The sequence below is a fragment of the Gymnoscopelus microlampas genome (assembly GCF_963454915.1).
Source record: "Gymnoscopelus microlampas genome assembly, chromosome: 5".
Lineage (NCBI taxonomy): Eukaryota > Metazoa > Chordata > Actinopteri > Myctophiformes > Myctophidae > Gymnoscopelus > Gymnoscopelus microlampas.
The window spans coordinates 52,207,153-52,233,074 of NC_139942.1; the positions used below are offsets into that span (position 1 = coordinate 52,207,153).

Here is a 25,922-nt window from a genome sequence, read left to right on the forward strand (position 1 = left end):
CTGTAAACGCTTCTTTCTTTGATTGTGTGTGTGTGTGTGTGTGTGTGTGTGTGTGTGTGTGTGTGTGTGTGTGTGTGTGTGTGTGTGTGTGTGTGTGTGTGTGTGCGTGCGTGCGTGCGTGTGCGCACGCATGCATGTCTTGCTAAAATGAAACTGAAAGTGACTTGGAAGGAAGGAATGGCAGGCCTAACATTATTAATGCATTTTGGCTATGTGCAATAATGTAACTGCAGACATTATATTGCCTTTTGTTAGGCTATTCCATATTTGTTTTAATTTTTTGAATTAATATTTGTATATTTGTAATGTTTTGGGAGTGGGACATATTGTCTTTTATTTCTACACAATAGTAAATAAATAATTATACAGAATAAATAAATATATATTATAAATAACTGATCTCAATATGGACCCATAGTGATTATAAGTTTTGCCATAATCATGTAGCTCTACAACAGAGCCACAGCCATGATGACAGCAATGGAACAAAACAAATGTTTAAAAAATAATCAAAAAAGATATTTCATTTTCGGCAGGTTCCGGTTGTGCTTGTAGATCGGCTTTCAAATAGCCGATGTATATAGGTTTGAAGTGCTCGTGTGGCCTATAGTCGCTTCTTTTGGGCTTGTTTTCATAGACCTGGTTGCGTATTCCTCTCACAAAATGTGGCAACACTGATCATATGGCTTTGAAGATGAGCAGATCTACAAGCTCTCAATATGTAATGCTGCAAAGCGTTGTGGGCTTGTAGATCGGCTATTTTGATTATAATGAAACATATAGTGAAAAAAATAATAGTCTTAATTTTTATTTTTTTTACGTTCAAATCCCGTGCCATCGAACAAAGCTTCGAAGCTCCAAACTACTTGGGTCAGCTCTTTGGGTCAGCTTAGGTCAATATGTTTTTAAATGGCCCTATTCTCTAAATAAGAAAATATATATAAAAGAAACTTAACAGTCACATTATAGTGTTTTTATTTTATTTTTTTGTGCTTTATGTTAAACAACCAATCAAACTAATGGTTCTATGATTAAATGTATTCCATCTCATCCATATGAGCTCATTTTTACACGGACAAGTGACTTTAGTGCCCGGACAAGTGAATGGGAAATTTACTTCAAAAAGCTAATCTTGAGAAGGTCTCACAAAACCTCACAGACAAAACTGCTTTTCATCCCAAACAATTTTGTGCCCAATTGAACAAACTGAAATCTGAATTTGACCGTAGATTTTTTGAGGTAGGCATGAATGAGTTAAGTAGCTGCTTTTGTATCAAACCCTTTCCTCAGTATTGACATTGAACAGCTGTCAGTTAAAATGCCTTTGTCATGTCCTTTGTGTTTTGTTTTATTAAAAAAATGTTTTTTGTAAAAAATTGTATTTTTGTCCTAATATTTATATTTCTAATCGTTTTTCTTAATATTTAGGAATTGATGATATAACTATCAGTGTTTATTCTTATTTAAACTACTATGTGTCTATGTCTTTGTATGTATGCACATGCATTGAGCCTCTCAGAAATTGCAATCGTGACAAGTGTTTTTTTTAAATATATTTTAGTGGTAGATCATGGCTTACCAGTTGAAATAAAATGTTCTCTTGGGCTTGAAAAGGTTGGTTACCACAGTCTACAGCCACCTGCTACGGCCCAACCCCAGCCCAATGCACCACCACCACCCGCACAGCCACACTACCTTGCCCAGCCCGCCTACAACCCGGCCTACGCTCCACCTCCGCCCAAGACTGGCCATTAGACCATGCCACAACATCCTGTTCAATGTGCTGGACTTTTTTTTCAGATTCAGATTCACTTTATTGTCACTTAGCTGCACTGTTTAGGTATTCCTAAACTTACGCTCGGAAGCTCCAGTACAATAAAACCATAAAAACATGATAAAACCACTTAAAAACACTCAATAAAAGTAAACACAGGGCAAGAATATCTGTACAGGGCAAGAATATCGTACTGGAGGCAGCGCCTCCAGTACGATATTCTTGCGATAAATCAACATTTCCCATCTGGCAACACTGCCTTTCAGTATCATCATTTCATTTCTGCTTCTACGTCTTGGTGGCACCTCGGCCCATGATGGACTTCTTAGTGTTTTTCTCGGGTTTCAAAAGCATTATGTAACACTTTGGTCCAAACAGCGCCACCAATATCCCAAAAGTAGATGCTAAAATAGCAAACACCTCCACTACATCTGCATATTTGCCTGGAGAGCTGATATATGCTGGGATGAAGGCTATCCACACGGCACAGAAGATCAACATGCTGAAAGTGATTAACTTGGCTTCGTTGAAGTTGTCTGGCAGATTCCTTGCCATGAATGCTAAGAGGAAGCTGAGGAGTGACAGTAACCCAATATAACCCAGTAACACTGCAAAACCAACCGTTGATCCCACATCACACTCATAGACTATCTTATCACTTTGATATTGTGTGTTTTTATGAGGAGCTGGTGAGGCAGACACAAGCCAGGCTGTGCAGATTGCTGCCTGGATGGAAGTAAGAACCAGAACCGTTCCTCTCTGCTGCATAGCGCCAAACCACTTCATAATGTCTGCACCCCCGGGCTTGGAGGCCTTGAACACGGCCAACACCACCATAGTCTTTACCAGGATACACGAGACACACAGCACAAAGCTGATCCCGAACGCTGCATGCCTCAGCTGACAAGTCCAGAGCCTGGGATAGCCGATGAACAGAAGCGAACACAAGAAACATAGTTTGAGGGACAACAGGAGAAGGAAGCTGAGTTCTGAGTTGTTGGCGCGCACCATGGGCGTGCTTCGATGATAGATGAAGATGCCCAAGACGATGGCACACATAAGCGTGCCCAGCAATGATATGGTTGTCAAGGAGATGCCCAGGGCCTCGTGGTAGGAGAGGAACTCCACGCTCTTCGGGACGCAGTGGTCACGCTGGGGACTGGACCAGAAGTCCTCTGGACAGCCGGTGCACTCTGTAGAGTCTGACAAAGAGGGCAATATATTAAAGGGACAGAGAAGTACAGCCTCACTCAAGATAATCTATTAAATAAAATAACCACATAATGTAAACCTATACCAGTCTCATTGCTGATCTCTCCCTCAGAACAAGCAATGCAGTCAAAGCAGCAGACAGGTTCTCCTTTCCTTCTGGCCGCACGGGTTCCAGGGGAACAGCTCTCACTGCACACTGACCGAGGAGGCTACAGAGGAAAGGAACAATGTATTAAACTAAATTACATACACATATGAGCTCAATATTAGCTACTTTAGAAAAAGTGACCTTTGTGGATTCAAAGCTCCAGAAGATGTTGTCTTCGTCCAGGATGAGCTCTTCTTCTCCGGAGGCTGACTTCTTGAACACGCCCACATTTTGAACCTTCGCACTTCCATCTGGGAGCCACGCCCAGTTCATGACATCATAGATTGGTAAAGCGTCACCATTCTCATCAAATGTTACATGATCACCAAACGAGGTGGTGAAGTTGATCTTTTCCAGGTAATACACAAGCTAGAAATGGTGTGATGAGCAAATTTACAAATACACACTTACTGCCTGGCAACTGCTTTGACTATATATCACATATTTACATATTCATTATTATTTTACAGGTAAACTGTGAATTGATATCACACCTGCCATGGCTGTATTGTCTGCAAACTGGCACAGCTGTGCCCAGGGAAAGGCCCTCTTCCTGGCACACACTGCAACATGTCATGGAGGGCATGGGCCAGGGCATACACAGCCTTGTATATATTATACTCTGGCCTGAGGTCAGACACTTCCAACAGGGTGGTTTCTGCTGTTCCTATGTCCTCTTGTCCAGTACACACCCGTCCACCAGCATCCAGCCACTCTGACGGAAGGGGTGCAAATTTACACCCAAACGTGTGCTCCCAAAACTGCCTCACCTGAAGAATAACACCATAAACAAGAATAAATATAATGCCTTGTGAATATTTAAAACCCTATGTCAGTTTGAAATTGCTGCTTCACCCATTTAGACCGGGAAAGAATCTGTGTCATTTTTTTCTTTGACTATCATTCTTTTAATCGTGATTTTTTTTAAAATATTTTTAAAGCAAACATTTGTGACTCAAATCTTTGCTTCTGGGGATTCTACAAATGTCTTCTAAATCCTAACACTTTTCTGAAAAACGTATGTTGCTGTATAATATCAGTGGTGCTCAAACCTTTTCATGTCAAGGACCCCCAAAATGATATGTATTTGGCCGCAGACCCCCATCTGAAAATATTTTGTTCCAGTGACCCCCAGAAGCAAAGATTTGAGTCAAAAATATTCCCTTTAAAAAAAACATATTTTCATAAATTTGCACAACTTTTCAAGATTTTTCAAAAATAGCAGATCTACAAGCTCATAGCGCGGGACTCGCGCTATGAGCTTGTAGATCTGCTATTTTTGAATAGCCAAAGCATAAAATAATGGTTTAAGTATATACACAGAGTTTAAGAGTCCAAGTTTAAATGGGTTAAATACTGAATTAGACTCACAAAGGTATTTTCGTGGGTGTTGTCAGGGTCATTGTCAGGATGTATTTTTAACAAGAAGTCTTTGAGATCTGCTATCTCTCCACGACGGATGGCCAGACTCAGGACTCTGAGGTGAGGCATAAAACGAGGAGTCTGGAGTAGATGAGCTTTCATCCAGCCCACGTCTGATATCCACTGCAGACCTGTCACATTCTGCCTTACCACCTATTGATTAGGGGTGTGTGTGTGTGTGTGTGTGTGTGTGTGTGTGTGTGTGTGTGTGTGTGTGTGTGTGTGTGTGTGTGTGTGTGTGTGTGTGTGTGTGTGTGTGTGTATGTATTGTGTATTTGTTAAAACACCATTTAAAAAAGACATACATTCATTTAAACTAAAGGCAAATGAGCACAGCTATAATCCATTGTTCTATAGATTATCAAGACAAATGCAATTTAATATCAATACAATATAACAATTAGTATTGAAAGTGAGATTTGTGAATGGTGTGATTTTTTGGTACCGTACACATTTATGAACCTATAAGAATGGTGAAAATTCAGTGGTGTCAGTTCAGCAAAAGCTAAGGTATGGCAAGGTTAGGGTCGACAACTCCCAGAGATTAAAATAAGGGACACCTATCCTGGAAATTATTTTGGGGATCAAACCCCCCAAAATCAAGATTGGTCAATACAAACACAATGGTCTAAACACCTGCATTAGGCTACTATTCATATATTATTATTTTTTTCTGGAGCCAAGGTACGGCACTTGCCACACCTTGCAATACCCAATTGACGCCCCTGGATGAAATTGCATTTCACTTAATAAAAAAAAAAGTACTTGCAATTAAATTACAAACTAAATATTTTTATATATTTTCATGTCTTCACTTCAATGTCATTCCAGATTCCTTATAATTATGCATCATACCCAACCTCCTCCAGCAGACGGACCACATTGATCCCGTATATGAACTCAATGACAACGCGAGCCGTGGATTTCTTCATCACGGCGACGATCCTCTGGAGTTCGGCCGGGTCGCCGTCCCAGGGAACCACCTCCACGTAGGCCACACAGCCCAGACCGGACCGGGCCAGGTCGGCCTGGAGGATCCGGGCGGCATCGTGACCATAGTCATCGTCACTAAACAGCACTCCCACCCAGGTCCATCCCAACCGCCTCATGATGTGGAGCATAGCTCGTATCTGATTGGATAAAGAATGGAAGGAGAAGTGCTTATAGGATAGATTCTGCACATAGTGGTAAATCAATGAATCTCCTACACAGATTCCATATTGGAGGAAAGAAAAGTCTAATCATTCACTTTTGACATAGTCAGTTCCGAACATGGAACACATCTTTTAAGGTCACCTGGGATGCAGAGCTGGGGATGGTCCTGAAGAAGGAAGGAAACTGATCCCGGTCACTCAGACAGGAGCACATGGCATAGTAACTGACCTGCAGAATGGCACAAAACAAAGCAGAGCATAAGGCCTATGTCACAATTATTATGTAATCTCCTAATCACCTTTTTTTTTTGATCATCGCAACTGCTTTGCATAATCGTCATATTGTTTCCATGTTGAAACCATTTTCATTCATCTACATCAGGAGTGGGCAACTGTCGGGCCATTCTATGTCACACAATGTAGCAAAAATAGCAGATCTACCAGCTCAAGACGCATCTTAGCGCGACACGTTTTGAGCTTGTAGATCTGCTATTTTTGCTATTTTTGAATTGGAATCCTGAAAAGTTGCATTTTTATTTAATTTCAAATGCATTTAGTTATACATATGTTAACATATGTTAACAACAATATACATCGTTTATCATTATTTGTATAACCAAATAACCAAAACTAAGCATAATACAAAAGGGTGTTCAAGGAGAAGTCTTACCATGGGAACTTTGTACAAACCCAATATTCTAGAGATGGCGATAGAATGTGACGAGTGATCGACCACGATGCCGAGCACCGGAGGAGAGCCGACACAGCTCTCGTCCAGGTCAAAGTGCTTCTCTCTCCCGCTGGCCATGGACAACGATGCGCGGAACGCCACGCCAAGCGTGTAGCAGGCATCGTAGAGACTGTACCCCAGGGTCACGTTGGCTAGCAGCCTGGGGTCTCTGTTGATCTCATTGATAGCAAAGGCCATGGTCTGGGCCCACCTGAATCCTAGAATGTTAAAACTGACAGACAAAAAATGCCACTAATACAGGGGTCTTCAACGTTTTCAGGCCAAGGACCCCCTAGCTGAGAGAGAGATGAAGCAGGGACCCCCTACTCTATATTGTATTTTTTTTTTAAAGTACTTAGAGGCTGCTCTTTTTTCCCTCTACACCTCTAGCCTCTTTGCCAAAAATAGCCGATCTACAAGCTCTCAACGACTCGCAGCGCGAGGCGTTGAGAGCTTGTAGATCTGCTATTTTCGGCTAATGTTCCCCTCAGAAAAGGAATTCTAGGGTTCTAGGTGGTTAATGTAAAAAAAACTAAATCCTATCACACAAAGAATTGGCGGACCCCCTATAGTAGCTCTGAGGACCCCCTAGGGGTCCCGGACACCCTGTTGACGACCCCTGCACTAATATTTATCTTTGTATGAATATATGCAACTACTCCTTATGGTAATAATATCTATGAAAACAAGCTCGATGTTTTCTTGTTTGTTTGATTGATTGATTTTATAAGGCAAAAATGTAAAGAGAGCACAGCACAGTTACATTTAAAATACTTTGTCTAAAAAACGTCCGTTCAAAAAAGTCCTTGCGATCTTGTTTCCATTGAGGTCCTTGGTATTCAATTCATAGTCATATATAGTGGCACCAACAGTTCAAATATCATCACAAAAAAAAATACAGATAAAAAAAGAATATTACTATATTATGTACAAACAAAAGCAAAACAAAAAAAGCAGGGGGAAAACAATAATACAGTATGTACAAACAATCTTGTTATTTATTTGTTGTGTGATATCTGTGTGTACTATATGGACCCCCTGTGTGTCTGGAATGAAAGTTTGAATTGAATTGCTTACTGTTGTGTTCTGTGATACCCACCCGTAGCAAGTGGTGTCCTGGGGCTTGTAGGAGAAGGACAGCTCAGGGAAGACAGAGGTGGTCTGGATGGGGAACAGACCACCCAGAACAAAGTCTCCAGCCTTGTGAATTCTGTTGAGATTAAACTGTGCCTGTAACTCACAAGAAGAAGAGGAAGGTGAGGAGGACAAAGGAGAGAAGGAGGAGAACAATATCAACGTCAAGCACAGAGGAGCCCTCATGACCGTCCTCCTCTGTCTGACCCGTCCCCAAATTGCTTGTCCAGTTGCTAACATTTATACACAGGGCTGTCTGTGCCATCCCCTGTGCCATCCGCTGAGTCATCAGACCCGCACCCTTACAGGTACTCCCAAAGGGCAGTGGTGGAAAGTAACTAAGTACATTTACTTAAGTACTGTACTTAAGTACAATTTTGAGGTATTTGTACTTGAGTATTTCCAATTTCCAATACTTTAACTTCTACTCCACTACATCTCGGATCCAAATATTGTACTTTCACTCCACTACATTTATTTGAAAACGTTAGTTATTAGTTACTTTGTAGATTTTTTGTAGATTATTATTACAAAACTTACATTAACCACCTATATATATATACATTTCGGCCATTTGAAAATAGCCAATCTTCAAGCTCACAATGCGTCGCGATGCGACGCATTGAGCTTGTAGATCTGCTATTTACAAAAGATCTGCACACATTTGAAAACTTGAAATGTGACATTCTGTCTCCGGTAGGAGACACAAAGAGTCTCCTTTGTGTCTCCTACCGGATGCATTAGCATCTTTATTATTATCATCAAATTATTGGCTCAAGAATGTGACAAAAACAAAACAATCTCCATTAATTCAATGCTTCATGGGGTGTGTAATTGATAGAAAATAAGTAATTGTTTGGGTGAACTACGCCTTTAACCCTAACTCAGTAACTCATTGACATGCAAAAAAAAAAACTCCATTATTATTTTAGCCTTACTCATCCATATAGATTAAATGCTGTTGAAGAATTTAATAATGACACTCACTAACACTAACCCTAACCCTAAACCTATAACCCTAAGGTAAGTGGGGAACATAGAACCCAGGGAACATAGGGATGACCCCCCTTTCGATAACCTTTCAATCCTAACCCTTTGAGTCCGGCTAACAGCCCCTTGCCCCCACCTGGACGAAAGTGGTTTGAAGATACATACACATACAGTACTAAGTTTACATTTTGGCCTCAGGGTGGCGTTAGAATAACAGACCTCACTCAAAAAAAAATATCCGTACAACCCTTTAGCTCATTATGGAGAGAATTCCACATTTTATCTCTTATAACTGGAGGACACGTGTGCTTTAGTGTGGTCTGTGCAAACAGACACGCTTACAATTAAATTCCCTCTATACTATCCTCATTTTCTGAACTAAATATATAAACAGCTTTTGTAAATGAGCAGAAATGACAGTAGAGGTGACAGCATGTTCTGAGTGACAACCTCTCACAGGCCTAGAGGCCCATGATGCAACACTCCTGGAAGACAAAGACATCAGGTTGCTGTGGTGACTGCGACGGAAAACACAAAATAGCAGAGGATTAGGATGTTAAAAGGGTTGTTATTAGCCAGTTACCCAGTTTCATGTCCAGACCAGGACTCCCAAATGTATGTATTTGTCCACGGACCCCCATCTGAAAATGGATTTATGCCAGGGACCCCCGCACAAGATTTGTTAAAATGTTTCAAAAATATTCCAAAATGTCTCAGATTTTTTTCAAGATACATGTGTGAGCTTGTAGATCGTCTATTTTCAAATTAGAAAATGCGGGTTAAAGTGGTTGAACTGATTTTCCTGGGGACCCCTCCATGGAGCTTCAAGGACCCCTGGGGGTCTTCGAACCACACTTTGACAACCACAGAGCTAGTTAACTTGGCTGAGGTGTGTGAAAACAAGTGTGATTGTGAAGCCTAAAGGCATCGTCAACTCCCAGATGACAGTCCATCTGCCAGGCAGCTGCAAACACACAAACATGTTGTTTTTAATTAACCCAGGTCTTAGATACATATCAACAGGCCATGTAAAAGCAACAAGCCTTTAACAAACAACACCACGCAATAATACTAATTAAATATCACATGGGTCAATGCCTCGCTAAATCAGCTGTTTTGATTTGTCCCCTCTCCGCCCGGCCCGAAGGCAGGCGACTATGTTTTCCCTCCAAAACTAGCTGATCGCCGGCACCACTGGACCGATCCGATTGGCATGCAACTTTACTAGGGGCGGCAGTGGCTCAGGGGTAGAGTGGCTGGTAGAGCGGCCGAGTGGCAACCGTGAGGTTCCCAGTTTGATCCCGAGCTCCCCCAGAGTTAGTGTCAAAATGTCTTTGAGCAAGACGCTGAACGCCTAATTACTCCTGAGTCCTGATGAGCAGGTTGGTGCCTTGCATGGTTTCCTCCGCCATCGGTGTATGAATGTCATGCACATATAATTGCACCATTTAACTAGGTAGGTCAAGAAAGAACCTCTGCCCAAAATATTTCTATTTGGCCTCATGGACAGCCCACTTCACATTTTGCCTAAAACTCCTGAACCGTAGGTAATACAATCAAACCCCATGCCTTGTGTCCTGGACTTTTGTGCTCATATATGGGTATATCTGTATCTGTCTGTCTACCTGTCTCGCTTTCATGCCCATATATGGAGATATATGTCCCCGGGGCAGAGCAGATATCGAACCTGTGTGAATACTACTGTCCCAAATGTCTCAAGCCTACTGCCAGCCATTTTAGTAGAAATGTATAGATCTATTTATGTCTATTTATGATTCTGCTCCATACCATGTGATGGTTCTTTGCAAGTGTGATCATAAGTAAACCAAGAACCTATCATCAGTCTAACAGCAGAATATTAAAAAAAATCAATAATCTGTACATTGAAACAATACACACTATAGGATGCCAGGTCAACAATGAGTTTATGTTAATTACCGAGCCTAGTGGCAGAGGGGATGAAACTGGCACTGCCTTTTGTCTCCTTGAACAAAAGGGCAGTATATACCCGAGGACAAGACCAACTCTAACCTCATCCTCCTAGATCTGTTGAAACACTATGGAATGTCCCAAAAAGGAAGAGGAGACCGAGCACTAAAAGAAATATGGAGGAGAGGAGGTAAATTTAAAAACAGAAAGCGTATCCTGTAAAAAAAAAATGCCAACATGTTTCGACCATTTATCAGGTCTTCATCAGGGCGAGAACTGCACTGAACTAATGGGGATGTCCCTTGACGGCGAGGCGGGGGACACGGGGGGTGGACTTCCTGGTTGAAAATGGCAATCCCTACGGTGGTGGCGTGGCGTGTCCACGGGGCCATGCAATCATTTGGCCCTTGGTCGTTTTGTTGCTCGTCTGATCGCTGTTGCTCTTTGAGGCGTGCCGAAGGCAGCAGCTGCAGCATCACCGGCTTCCATCAGCTCGGCATAATCAGTAAGGGTCCGATTGGAGACCAACTGGCAGTGTTGATTTTAACAGCAAATTTTGATTTAGTGTTAAGTCATAGTCTTTTGAATAACATTCCATTTAGTTTCAGTCATATTTTAGTCACCTGAAATGTTTGTCTAGTTTTAGTCGACTAAATCTACAGTTGATTTAGTCCACTATAATGTATTTTGCCGGTGCCTGATGGCGTCGTAATGGCTGAGTTTACACTTGGTTGCATGCTGAAAACAGCCGATCAACAAGCAGTGCGACGCGTTGTGAGCTTGTAGATCTGCTATTTTCAGAGCGCAACACCCAAACATAAAATGACTTGTCTTTTAGTTCCATTAGATTTCTCCACTAGTCCCTCACTAACATTTTAGTCTAGTTTCGTTGAAATTTCTATTTGCTATTTTATTTTCAGCGAAAGCTTTCCCCACAATACTGATGCTGGTGTTTAGGGTAAGGTAATGTTATGTTAGGGTTACGGGCCGCTGTGCTAATGGGTCTCTCTGTCAGTCACTCATAGAAACCAAAACATTTAAAAAAATAGACTGCCGTTATCCTATATATTATCAGCACATTATGGCTGCATATTTTTGAAACTGCTGCTAAAACATAAGCTACTGGACCCATCTAGGACAAGACCCTTACTCTTCTTTACATGACATTAGTATTTTATAGTTATTGTATGTTTTTCATTGTGTGTTTTTACTTTATTGTATTATTTCACGTCCCATCAACATGTTGCTGCTGCTTGTACAAGTTAGTGACACAATTGAAACCTTGATTCCCCATTTTAGGTCTGTTTACCTCAGTCCAGCTGATTAAAGACAAGTGTATTTATATTCAAATGATTAGAGAAAAGTCATAACCTTGATTCCCCATTTTAGGTCTGTTTACCTCAGTCCAGCTGATTAAAGACAAGTGTATTTATATTCAAATGATTAGAGAAAAGTCATTGAATTTAATAGAGATCATATACCATGTGCTATTTACTGTGTAGTTTACCTCACACCTTGTGCTTTCATAAAACATAGTATAGAGTATATAAAAAAAAACATCTTAATGTTGAAAATGTGTCTAACGTTATAAGTAAAAAAAAAAAATCAATAACAGTTAGGCTAGAATCACGAAAATCCACTACCTCGCTATAAAAACTACAACTTCAGATACGATTTCTATAATCAGACTTTTATTTGGAATACAGTGACATTACAAAAATTATTACATGATCAAAAACAGCACCTTTTACATATCTAATTGAAAACAAACAAACCCCAACGTCCCCGTTCAGGCCATGTCATAATAGTAAAACTTTTTTTTTTGAATAGCTGAACTAATAGTTAGCTGATGTCAAGTAGTTTCTTGACTTCACAAAACATAACAGGATGGTTCAGGAGCATGAAGACCAACGTACTGTTAAAACAACTACCAGCTTGACTGTCTTTTCCAGAGGTTTTCCCACAGTATAGTACACAACACAATCATGGAGAATCATCATCATCATCCTCCTCATCATCAGTAGTGTCATCATCCTCAAAACCATCATTCTGCTCCACAGTTACACGGCTCCTCCTGGGCAATATCGTCAGAGGCCAATCATCAGAAGTGTAGAAGAATGGAATGAATGTGTTACTCACAGCGTAGACGAAGCAATACAGGTGTTCGTTTGCCTCAACGTCAAAGAATGACAGCTGTCTTTTGATGCAGTTCAGCCGTACTCTGATCGTCGAGATCAGAGTCTGCTCCAAAAAAAACTAGAGAGTGCCTGGCTCACTTGAGGATTTTGCTCTGTATTTACCTTATCGATATTTACCTTTTCGGCCACCCTTTTACAGCCTTTTACAGCCGCCCTTTTCCGCTAACAGTGGTCAGATCATCAAACAACACGAGACTTGGATGGCCAATGTTGCCCAGGTGTTTGGTCACATCCAGGTGTTCTGCCACGTCTATCAGTTCTACGGAGACCGGCTGTGGGTCCTGCAGTGTGAGCTGCACTCTTTCCTTCGTGGTCTTGTACTTCTGCAGGAACGAGAGGTGTTCAGCTCTCAGCTCCTCCTCTATGGCTCCGATTGTGTGTGAAAGGCTTGATATCTTTCCGACCAGAGCCTCAATCTTCTCCCTCATCATCTGACACTTCTGCTGCTCTTCGTCTCTCAATGCTTTGATTCTGGCCTCCTCGTCCATTTGTAGAACCATATGAAGCCACTTAAACTGACTCTTAATCTGACTCTCGGTTTTCTGGGTCGTGGTCTTAAAGTCTTCTAATACTTTGTCACAGGTTGTTTTGAATGAAGTGAAAACATTCAGTTTCTCCTGTAAAGGTATCAGTGATTTCTGTATTTCATCCTTGTGGTCCAGTGCAGCTTCATCTATGGGTCTGAAACTGTGCTTGGTGTGTTTTTCTGAATGAAGACACACAACACAAGATGGCTCTTGACATTCCAGACAGAAGAGTTTGAGTTCCTCAGAGTGCAGACTGCAGAGATCCTCAGACCCTGATGAAGTTCTCTGACGCTTTGAAGCTCTCTGGCGTCTCTCCTGTGTGAAGACATCACACAGGTTCTTCAGAGCCAGGTTACAGGGTGGATCCTCTGTTGAATACTTCTCTTTTGGATATTTTTTCTTACAAACTGGACATTGCGTTCCGCGCTTCCCTCTCCACCATTCCTGCTGCAGACAGGCTTTACAGAGGCTGTGGCTACACGGCAGGAGGACAGGAAAGATAAAGATGTCGTGACACACAGGACAGGAAAAATCCTCTTCTGAAAAAGCAGACTTTGAAGCCATTTTGTCTCCCGAGTGAAGCTACAAACAAGCGCTAAATGAGCCCAGTCTGTGGTGGCAACACTCCCTATAGCTTACTCTAGAATGTTCCCTGAAGTTGACTTTCACTGTGAATGCTGGTTCTTGTTAAAGTTCAGTCTGCAGTAGGTTCCAGTGGTCTGGGTCAGTAATATTCCCTCCACCTGTAGCTGTGGATGGAGAGACAGTCTGTCCTCCCTCACTGAAAGTTGTTATTCTGGTCTGAAGCCTTTATTCTCTCTGATGAGTCTGGCAGGGGGGCAGAGCGTTAACAGACAGATACACAGTTTAGTTGGGGAAACAAGAATGCATAAATAAAAGCAGTGCATTTCCTGAGGACAACACATGAAAGGCCCCCAAAGGAAACCAAATAGGAACCATTTATGGTCCATTTGGTTCCATTTCAGGGTTCATCACCATGCTGGCTTGAGGTGGACATTAGTCAAAATTCTAATTTCTGCCATGGACATACAAATATTACCAGAAACAGAGCTAGCCCTAAATGTATAGTGCTGCGGTGAGCTGATGGGTCCATTTGTACACTCTCAGGGAACCTTGAAAATAATGAACGACTGTCCTAAGTGGACTCCTAGTGCCATACATAGTGTCATAGTAAACTAGTAAATGAGTGTCATACATATTCTGAAGAAAACCTGGAGACTGAGACATTCAGTAATTGAGTCCTATCAAAAGAGGAACATTATAATGTTATGTAAAAACTAAATCTAAAATGTTACAAGCACAAGACTTGCCACGTTTGTCCGTGTATGGACACATTGATGACCCCTGTTCCGTATGCTCTCAGAGTTACAAATGACTAAAGTAGTTGAAAAGAAATACATTCTGAACATTTTTACCCAAAATGTTGGACACACCAACCCCCATTTTCACTTCAGAAGCCACTAATAGACATTAGATTTACTCCAAAAACACTTAATGAAATGAAGGGGGGTGACAAATGTTTCCTAACTTAGCATTGCTTTCCTCTCTGGAGTTACAAGTGGATAAATGAACAGCGAGGATAATAGAATAATAAAGATTAGTTTACAAAAAAATAACATGTATTAGGTTTATAATATGTTTTTATATTTACCTACTATATTATCTTTAAACATTTCTTTAATGTATAGATAGAACAGCATTTTTTTTAGGTCATTATCACAACTATTCCATATTTCTCTTGCCATAACCGATGTAAATCTCTTTTTGATATTTGTTCTAGTTGTAATAATTCCAAACATAATTATACCCCTCAACTCGAACTGATTTTCTTTCATTTGAAACGGATTCTGAATGCAGCTTGGAAGCAGTTTCTGTTGTGCTTTGAATGCTAATAAAACTGTTTTCTGAGCTACTATATCATAGACTTTTAAGGTATTATACTCAATAATACTGTCTTCATGCGCGTTCATGATTCAAATGATTCAAATCAATTCAGAACTTTTTCCAACCTCCACTAGGGTGTTGTCACTGGTAACCAAAACACTTACTTAAAGATGAATTGTCATGAATGACTCAGTGCTTTGCACAGAAGTGTCTCATTCCTCCAGACCATCAGTCTGATAATCAGGCTAACTCACTCCAGCACTATGAATATCTATAGTGTCCCAGCAACGTATCTATATAGCAATATCTATAGTGTCATCAATGTCTTAAAATGTGTGGTTGGTTGTGAGGCCTGTTCCACCAGACACCTGGATAAATCAAGTCTAGAGGTCATCATCCCAACCAGCTGGTCCACATCAGACATAACATGACCAGGGTTGCCAGATCTGCTTATTATAATTTCCCCGCAAGATTTTATTTGAAAATAGCCAATCTACAAGCACACAAATCGCGACGCGTTGTGAGCTTGTAGATCTGCTATTTTCAAATAGCTGATGTATGTGTAAAAGGATGTGGCCCATATTCGCTTCTTTTGGGCTGGTTTTCCTAGACCTGGTTGCCTGTTTCTCTCACAGAAGCTGGCAACACTGAACATGACATTGATTCAAACGTGAATGAAGTCAGTAACAAACAAACTGTCTGGTTTATGGGTCTTTCAGTGCATTTCCACATTTTAATTTTGGGGGTCAGGATGCTTTTGGTTTTGTCTTAATTTAATCAGAAATAATAATTATACATCTGAACTGAAATGAGACAAAACCAGACGGATTTAAATCTGTGATCAACATGCAAATGATTTGTTTCGCCTCACTCACTCCAATATTCAGCTCCACAGCTCCACCCTGTGGTGGGGGAGGGGAGGCATTGCTCCATTGTGCAGCAAAATGCTTCACACCAAATCCAGCAGATAATAAGACAAGAACTCCATGCTGGGACACTAGATATTCATATTCATAGTCCTGGAATGAGCCACTTCTGTACAAAGCTCTGAATCATTCATGAACACACATCTAAATCTAATCAACATGTCAATCAGTGGCTTCTCAAACATTACATTACATTACATTACATTACATTACAGTCATTTAGCAGACACTTTTATCCAAAGCGACTTACAATAAGTGCATTCAACATAGGTAGGGAACGAAACTACTAATCACCAGAAGTCCTAAGTGCATTTCCTGCAAAAACAAGCAACAAAGAGTATAAGGTAAAAGTGCTATTTATCAGCTACCTACTTTCTTAAACAGATGAGACAAAATAGCAAAATCAAAAGAGCACAAGCTAATACAAAAAGTGTATGGACTAAACAAGATCCAATAAAACAGTACAGCAATAAAACAAGAGTTCGTACAACTAGTTAACAACAAGTAAGCCAGACAAAGAGGAAGGGTAGTGTTTCCTGAAGAGGTGGGTTTTCAGCCTGCGGCGAAAGATAGGCAGTGACTCTGCTGTCCTGACATCAGTGGGAAGTTCATTCCACCACTGTGGGGCCAGAACAGAAAAAAGTCGTGACCGCGTCGATCGACCAGAAGGACCCTTGAGTGACGAGGCAATCAGTCGCCCCGAGGTGGCAGACCGAAGTGGTCGGGCAGGGGTGTAAGCATCAACCATAGCCCGGAGGTAAGAAGGAGCTGTTCCTTTCACTGCCCTATAGGCTAGCACCAGGGTTTTAAACTGGATCCGAGCTGCGAACTGTTAATAAAGTATTCAATCAATCAGTATTTTTTGGGGGGGGTGTCCAGGGTCTCCAACATTTGAGGGAAAAGGTTAAGAATTTCTGAAATTTTAATCAAAGTTGAATTGAGAGTATCTTGTCTAACCTACATGTACACAGTAAAATCCTCATGTATCCATGTGTAACTCTGAGAGAGTTACATTGTGGGAGATGTGATACATTTTCCAGCCATGTTCAGAATTGTACTATTGATTTGAGTCGGTCACGTCTCATTCATAGCAGTGAATATACCAATCAATAGTGGCAAACACCACTAGTGGAGCTAAAAGTGAATGTCTGTTGTGGCATTCCAGGACTTTTGTTGCCATAGTGAGTTCATATGTGTCATAGTTTTATTATGTGGATTTTGTCACTGATTCTCTCTTACTGTAGAAGATGTGAAAAACACTTGAGAACATTTAGAAATGTCTCCAACCACTGATAAACTTTAAGATAAAACTTGAACAGTTCAACAGTGGAGTGACATTGAGTATGAATGAAGCTTCAGTATGCTGACTAAACCGCGTGACTCCATAGGCTAAACCAGTTGTGCATGATTGGCCAATACGCTTGTGCAAGGACGCGCTGTGATTGGCCAGTAGCCACTTTGAGTGACAGTTGGGGCAAACGCTCTCACCAAAACATTATATACTATTCTGTCTCTATCGGTACACAACTCGAACGGCGCTGAGTCGACTAGCAGACCATTGGCCGGTCGACGCGGGCACTCGCGCCTGGAGGCGCTCGGGCGCGTCTCCTCGGCCTCAAGGTCTGCTGAGTCGGCGCGCCTCCGTCATGGTCCAAAACTACACTTTATCGGCGAAAAAAAAGAGTCCGCGGTTGTTTGAAAAAGGCACTTCCGCGTTGACCACAGAAGGGGGCGTGTTTATAGCACAACTGGTTTAGACTTTGTAATGTCGCGACTAGACCAGGACCATGTCTGATTTGTGTGTGTGCCTGCATGCAGACTTCAATGCGTGGGCAGCGTTGCCAACAGCCCCTACACACACGCGCACGCACGCGCACACACACACACACACACACACACACACAATCCCCCCCCCCTCTCCTTGTTCGTTTTGATCACATAACCCCTCAGTTTACACTCAGTAAAATCCTTATTTGCTGTTCTGTATTGCTTCTCCCACCCCCCCCCCCCCCCCCCTAATATGTGTAATAAGACACTGATACAATAATTGATGTACTTTTGGTGTTACAAAATACATTTGTATCACCATTTGCCCATAATAACTTTATTTTTAAATTATAGCTTATAACAAATAATAATAAAGGAACTTGGTAAATCAGGCAGTCATGCAAACTGCATACAACTTTTACCCTGGAGTTATATCACTGGTTTTTCACATGCAATAATTAAGACAATCATAATACTTGGCACCAGAGAGGGCCCCTGAACAGTCTGGGCATCAAATGCGAAGGCTTATTTTTATTATTTTATCATGCATCCATATTTGTGATAGTATGCTTTTTTTAATTGTGTTAATGTGTCTGTTAAAATGGAGGTCTGAGTCCATGACTACACCAAGATTCTTGGCTTGGGTTGTGGTTTTTAACATTAATGATTAAAGCACACTTTTACAGGTATGTCTAAACAGAGTCACTCAAGACTGCATTTGGATCATTGCACCATACCAGCCTTACAACCATTCACACAGGCTGAAGTTTTGTGATTTACATTAACCACTAAAGAGTAAAGACCTATACTTTGTCATATTATGACAACTAGCGAGAAAATAGCAGATCTACAAGCTTAAAATGCACAATGAAGCGCGGTGAGCTTGTAGATTGTCTATTTTCACTATTTTATACAAATCTTACATGAACATTTGTGAGCATCTTTGAATATTTCCCCAAATATATAGGGCCTCTTAAGGATCTCTCCATCAGTCACTCCTCATTGTGGTGGGTCTGTTCACCTCAGTCCAGCTGATTGAAGACAAATTCATGCTGAAAGGATTAGAGAAAACTCTTTGAAATGAATAGAGATCATACCATCCAGGTGTTATTTACTGTGTAGGAGTTTGCCATGAAGGAGTGTAAAACCCTACTCTCCTTCAAAACTGCCCTAAAAGAGTACCTACAGGCGGCTGACATTCGAAACTGGCCCCTGTAAAAGTCAAAACCTAGCCCCCCCCCTCTCTAACTGTTAACTGTATATATTTGTAGTTTCTTATTTTTAAACTGTTTTTACGATGTTCTGCTGCATAGTATTGTATATCTGTCTGTCATTTAATGTCACTATAAATAGAGTACAAAGGACCCCAATGGAAACAAGTCAATGGCTTTGTTTTGTTTGTATTCCTATTAGCTGACCTTGAATTGAACTGTACTTTCATGTGCTTTTTTCTACTCCTAATAAAGTATTCAATCAATCAAGGTAGTTTACCTTACAATCTTGTTTGCTTTCATAAAACATCTGTAATATTTTAAATACTGACCTCTGCAATATATATAAACATGCCATGTAATGATGTCATAACATATATATATATATATTTCTTAATCACGTTTATTTGCATTAAACATCATGAAACTGAAACTGTGGTTGGTGTGTTCTGAATGCAGACACACATCACATACTGGCTCTTGACATTCCAGACAGAAGACCGTGAGTTCCTCAGAGTGCAGACTGCAGAGATAGAGATCCTCAGACCCAGATGAAGGTCTCCCCTGCATGAAGACCTCACACAGGTTCTTCAGAGCCAGGTTACAGGGTGGATCGTCCGTTGAGGAGATCTTCTTACACTCGGGACATTCCTTTATCATCTTCTCTCGCCACCATTTCTGCAGACAGCCTTTGCAGAAGCTGTGGCTACACGGCAGGAGGACAGGATCTTTATAGACGTCACGACACACGGGACAGGCAAAATCCTCTTCGGAAAGAGATGACTTGGAAGCCATTTTGAATGAAAGCCACAAACAGTCTGCTCAAAGCAGACAATCAGCCAGTCGGTCAGTGGTGGCAATTACACTTCCTCCTGGGTCAGTATTCTCTCCTGTAGCTGTGTATGTAGCTGTGTATGGAAAGACAGTCTGTCCTCCCTCACTGACTGGAAGTTGAGTTGTGTGTTTTGACTCTGGTCTGAAGCTGAAGCTTTTATTCTCTCTGATGAGTCTGGCAGGGGGGCGGGGCGATTAAGGATGGTCTCTCAAACTGATAGTTATGGTAATTCTACTCCAGAACACACCGTAAGAGCTATAGGAGGGGAAACGGCAGACAAAACAGAACAAATATTAGAAATGATGCCTATAGTGACAAACAAAACCATCCTCCTCCAACATAACCAGGCAGGCCTTAACATGGAACCCTCAGGGGAAAAGAAAACCAGGAAGACCCAGAAACAGCTGGAAAAGGTCGGTCGAGGCGGAACTCATGGAAAAAGGAACATCTTGGAAGCAGAGAAGATTGCCCAACACTGAACTAATTTAGCTGGAGGAAATTCATAAATTACCTATGCTCCCCAAAGAGCAAAAGGGTTTAAGTCAAGTAAGACAAACAATTCTGACAAAACCCATAGCCTACTGTAAAAGGCTGAATGCTCTATATATGAAGTACAAATCATCAATTAACATTTTACAGTGAGCCTGTGAGTTACAATATTAAAACAGCATGAATTGTTTGTAAACAAAGTGACAATTTCCTTTTAGGGTGCAAACATGAGAAATGGCTAAATAAAGTAGCCTTTAAATCACAATGATAGGAACCTTAAACCTTTTAGTCGTTTTGACAAATATGAAATGTATGTTTGTACTCCATGGATTATGCTCTGTCATGTATTACCAATCTAAACCCAGGCATTTATTTGATTATATTATTCACGTTACTGAGGCTTCTCGATTGATTCTAAAAAATTAGATCGGCAGAATGACATTCAAAGTGACTTTTAACCTGGTGACAATATGCAATGGATACAGCCAGTGGTGGTTGTATGTATCCATTGTGGTTGGATTGACTCAAGTACTGTGCTTAGAACTAAATCTAAAATTTTACAAGCACAAGACTGGCCACGTTTGTCTGTGTATGGACACATTCATGACCCCTGTTCCATTTGTATGCTCTCAGAGTTACAAATGACTAAGGTAGTTTAAAAGAAATACATTCTTAACATTTTACCCCAAATGTTGGAAACACACCAACCCCCATTTTAACTTCAGAAGCCACTAATAGACATTAGATTTACTCCAAAAACACTTGGGGGTGACAAATGTTTCCTAACTTAGCATTGCTTTCCTTTCAGGAGTTACAAGTGGATACATTAACAGTGAGGATAACAACACTGTCTTCGTGTGCGTTTATGATTAAAATGATTAAAATAAATTCAGAACTTTTTCCAACCTCCACTTGGGTGTTGCCACTGATAAGACATGTTGATTAGATTTACAACCAAAACACTTACTTAAAGATGAATTGTCATGAATGACTCAGAGCTTTGCACACAGAAGAGGCTCATTCCTCCAGAGTCCAGACAGTCTGATAATCAGGCTAGCTCACTCCAGCACTATGAATATCTATAGTGTCCCAGCAGAGAGTTGTCATCAATGTCTTAAAATGTGTGGTTGGTTGTGAGGCCTGTTTCACCACACACCTGGATAAATCAAGTCTCTAGAGGTCATCATCCCAACCAGCCTCAGCTGGTCAACATCAGACATTCATCATCATGATGTGTGTGCATGGGGATCTCATCTTAAACAAGCTCAGTGCTTAATGAGTCTCCCAGTTTAGTTCCATGTACTGATGTTCTCATGTCTTACTAAATAAAGTACATAAATCAATCAATCAATCAATCAATCAATCAAGGGTTGCCAGATCTGCTTATTATAATTTCCCCGTAAGGTTTTATTAGCAGATCTGCAAGCTCACAGTGTGCTTGTAGATCGTCTATTTTCAAATAGTTGATGTATATAGATGTGGTCCATATTCGCTTATTTTGTGCTGGTTTTCCTAGACCTGGTTGCTTGTTTCTCTCACAGAATCTGGCAACACTGAACATGACATGGATTCAAACGTGAATGAAGTCAGTAACAAACAAACTGTCTGGTTTAAGGGTCTTTCGGTGCATTTCCACATTTTTATTTTGGGGTCAGGGTGCTTTTGGTTTTGTCTTAATTTAATCAGAAATAATAATTATACATCTGAACTGAAATGAGACAAAACCAGACGGATTTAAATCTGTGATCAACATGCAACTGATTTGTTTCACCTCACTCACTCCGAAATTGAGCTCCACAGCTCCACCCTGTGGTGGGGGAAGGGAGGCATTGCTCCATTGTGTTGAACTCAGCAAGATGCTTCACACCAAATCCAGCAGATAATAAGACAATAAGAACTCCATGCTGGGACACTAGATATTCATATTCATAGTCCTGGAATGAGCCACTTCTGTACAAAGCTCTGAATCATTCATGAACACACATCTAAATCTAATCAACATGTCAATCAGTGGCTTCTCAAACTGGAGGTGGAGCAGAAAATAAGTCATTTTTTGGGGTTGACCTCAATGTCAATGCTTTTTTCAAACTGTTAATAAAGTATTCAATCAATCAGTATTTTTTGGGGGGGGGGGGGGGGGGGGGGGAACGGGGTCTCCAAGATCTTTGAATATTTCCCCAAAGATATAGGGCCAACAGGGTTAAGGATCTTTCTGTCAGTCACTCCTCATTGTGGTGGGTCTGTTCACCTCAGTCCAGCTGATTAAAGACACATTCATACTGAAAGCATTAGAGCAGGGGTCTTCAACGTTTTCAGGCCAAGGACCCCCTAGCTGAGAGAGAAAGATGAAGCAGGGACCCCCTCTACATATTGTATAAAATTGCGTTTTAGATTAAACTTTTTTTGTTTACTTGGTCTGCTCTTTTTTCCCTTTATACCTATACCTCTTTGCCAAAAATAGCTGATCTACAAGCTCACAACGCCTCGCAGCGCGAGGCGTTGTGAGCTTGTAGATCAGCTATTTTTGGCAAAAGTTCTCCTCAGAAAAGGGGATGCTAGGGTTCAAGTGGTTAAGGTAAAAAAAAAATCCTATCACACAAAGATTTGGCGGACCCCCTGTAGTAACTCTGAGGACCCCCTGTTGAAGACCCCTGGATTAGAGAAAACTCTTTGAAATGAATAGAGATCATACCATCCAGGTGTTATTTACTGTGTAGGAGTTTGCCGTGAAGGAGTGTAAAACCCTACTCTCCTTCAAAACTGCCCTAAAAGAGTACCTACAGGTGGCTGACATTCGAAACTGGCCCCTGTAAAAGTCAAAACCTAGCCCCCCCTCTCTAACTGTTTACTGTACATATTTGTAGTTTCTTATTTTTAAACTGTTTTTACGATGTTCTGCATAGTAGTGTATATCTGTCTGTCATTTAATGTCACTATGAATTGAGTACAAAGGACCCCAATGGAAACAAGACAATGGCTTTGTTTTGTTTTTATTCCTATTAGCTGACCGTGTACTGAACTGTACTTTCATGTGTTTTTTTCTACTCCTAATAAAGTATTCAATCAAGGTAGTTTACCTCACAATCTTGTTTGCTTTCATAAAACATCTGTAATATTTTAAATACTGACCTCTGCTAACGTCACATTAAAATGCCATGTAATGATGTCATAACGTATACATTTTTTATTCACGTTTATTTGCATTAAACATCAATCATTCCATCATGTACAGGTGTCTTTACAGAGTGCTACATTAATCAGAAATGCCGTTTTGTTTTTGTATGCAGGATGTAAAAAATAATAAATGGTTCAATAAAACAATGTGATATTCATGCAAAAAAAGTACTGTGTATATTGTATGGAGAAGTGTAGAAATAGATTAATGGTTAAGGACTAATTAGACACTTTCAATCAAAAGCTAGTTTTATTTTCGACAAAGGACGTTTAATACCCAATACAAAAAAATGAATGAAATGAAAAAAGACAACTACTGCATCAAAAGTAATCAACAAACAAACTATAAAAACTGGTCAAACATTGGCCAAATAATATAAGAAAGAGACCTCAACTCCTAGTCTCCTACAACAACAAAAAATCTACAAAACTGAGTAATATTCACATCAAAACACTCCTAATAGTTAATACAGAGGACAAATATCACCCGTGAAAATGTAGTGACAAATACCTGTAAAAACCCTAAATGGGACTAAATGATTAATCATTTTGTCTCAACATCATCATCATCATAATTTCCCATAGTTATACAGACCTTCCAAGGTAACATCGTCAGAGGGAGATTCTCATCGAAAGTGTGAATGAATGGAACGAGTTTGTTAGTGAAAGTGTGTGTGAAGGTGTGTATGTGTGTGTCGGTGTCAGGATCAGAGAACGACAGTGTTCCTCCGTTCCAGTCCAGCTCGACTCTGATCTTCTGAGGTCGCTGCTGCAGTGGGAGATCAGTGTCTGGCCCTGGTGTGCAGGCTACACTGTATTTACCTTTGGAAAACTCTATACTCCAAGATAGACGTGGCGTGTCTTCTGTGTAATTGTGGCGTTGCTCTTCATACACGCCCACAGACCAGTCTGTATTGTCTCCAACCTCAACCTCCCAGCTGTGGGTCCCTGAGTCAAAGCGCGCTGAAGACCCGACAACCATGTGTTCATAGTCTGGTGTAGGTTTCTGGATCTCTAGATCATAGCTCAGACTGGTCAGATCGTCAGACAGGACGAGTCTTTCATAGACAGTGTTGGGGTTCAGAAGGACAGGATGGTAGGAGACCATGGCCTTCATCTTTTCCCAGATTCTAAAGGTCAGGTTGCCCAGATGTTTGGCCGTGTCAAGCAGATCCCATGGGCCGTCCCGTGGGTCCTCCAATGTGAACTGGACTGTTTCCTTCGTGGTCTTGTAGTTGTGCAGGAATGAGATGTGTTCAGCTCCCAGTTCCTCCTCTATGGCTCCGATTCTGTGTGAAAGGGTTGATATGTCTCTGTTCAGACCCTCGATCTTCTCCTTCAACATCTGACTCTTCTGCTGCTCATCTTCTCTCACTCTAGTGATCCTAGCCTCCTCTTCTTCGCGAAGGAATAGACGAAGGCTCTTAAACTCTTCCCTAATCAGCATCACTGTGTGCTGGCCCTGGCCCTTGATGCATTTTGCTGTCTTCTTGATGCATTTAGTTTTAAATTCATTAAATACCTTCAGTTTCTCCTTCAAAGCCTTCAGTGATGTCTGGATTTCATCCTTGTGGTCCAGTGCAGCTCCATCGATGTGTCTGAAACTGTGGTTGGTGTGTTCTGAATGCAGACACACATCACACACTGGCTCTTGACATTCCAGACAGAAGACCGTGAGTTCCTCAGAGTGCAGACTGCAGAGATAGAGATCCTCAGACCCCGATGAAGTTCTCCGACGCTTTGAAGGTCTGTGTCTCCCCTGCATGAAGACCTCACACAGGTTCTTCAGAGCCAGGTTACAGGGTGGATCGTCCGTTGAGGAGATGTTCTTACAAACGGGACATTCCTTTATCATCTTCTCTCGCCACCATTTCTGCAGACAGCCTTTGCAGAAGCTGTGGCTACACGGCAGGAGGACAGGATCTTTATAGACGTCACGACACACGGGACAGGCAAAATCCTCTTCGGAAAGAGATGACTTGGAAGCCATTTTGAATGAAAGCCACAAACAGTCTGCTCAAAGCAGACAATCAGCCAGTCGGTCAGTGGTGGCAATTACACTTCCTCCTGGGTCAGTATTCTCTCCTGTAGCTGTGTATGGAAAGACAGTCTGTCCTCCCTCACTGACTGGAAGTCAAGTTGTGTGTTTGACTCTGGTCTGAAGCTGAAGCTTTTATTCTCTCTGATGAGTCTGGCAGGGGGGCGGGGCGATTAAGGATGGTCTCTCAAACTGATGGTTATGGTAATTCTACTCCAGAACACACCGTAAGAGCTATAGGAGGGGAAACAGCAGACAAAACGGAGCAAATATTAGAAATGATGCCTATAGTGACAAACAAAACCATCCTCCAACATAACCAGGCAGGTTTTAACATGGAACCCTCAGGGGAAAAGAAA

General features: G+C 41.2%; 2 protein-coding genes across 2 annotated transcripts; both read right to left on the bottom strand.

The window, feature by feature from the left end:
* Nucleotides 1-2,062: 2,062 nt before the first annotated feature.
* Nucleotides 2,063-10,969, bottom strand: LOC311045175 (extracellular calcium-sensing receptor-like; the record flags this gene model as incomplete). The annotated part of the gene is made up of 10 exons (XM_084056986.1): nt 2,063-2,976; nt 3,072-3,195; nt 3,276-3,503; nt 3,629-3,904; nt 4,506-4,709; nt 5,417-5,686; nt 5,853-5,939; nt 6,381-6,672; nt 7,540-7,670; nt 10,856-10,969. 10 exons carry the CDS (start codon nt 10,967-10,969, stop codon nt 2,063-2,065), a joined length of 2,640 nt encoding a protein of 879 aa, XP_083913112.1.
* A 13,100-nt stretch (nt 10,970-24,069) lies between these two features.
* On the bottom strand, nt 24,070-25,515 carry LOC311045176 (E3 ubiquitin-protein ligase TRIM35-like; the record flags this gene model as incomplete). The annotated part of the gene is made up of 1 exon (XM_084056987.1): nt 24,070-25,515. The coding sequence occupies one exon, from the start codon at nt 25,513-25,515 to the stop codon at nt 24,070-24,072; it is 1,446 nt and encodes a 481-aa protein (XP_083913113.1).
* Nucleotides 25,516-25,922: the final 407 nt, after the last annotated feature.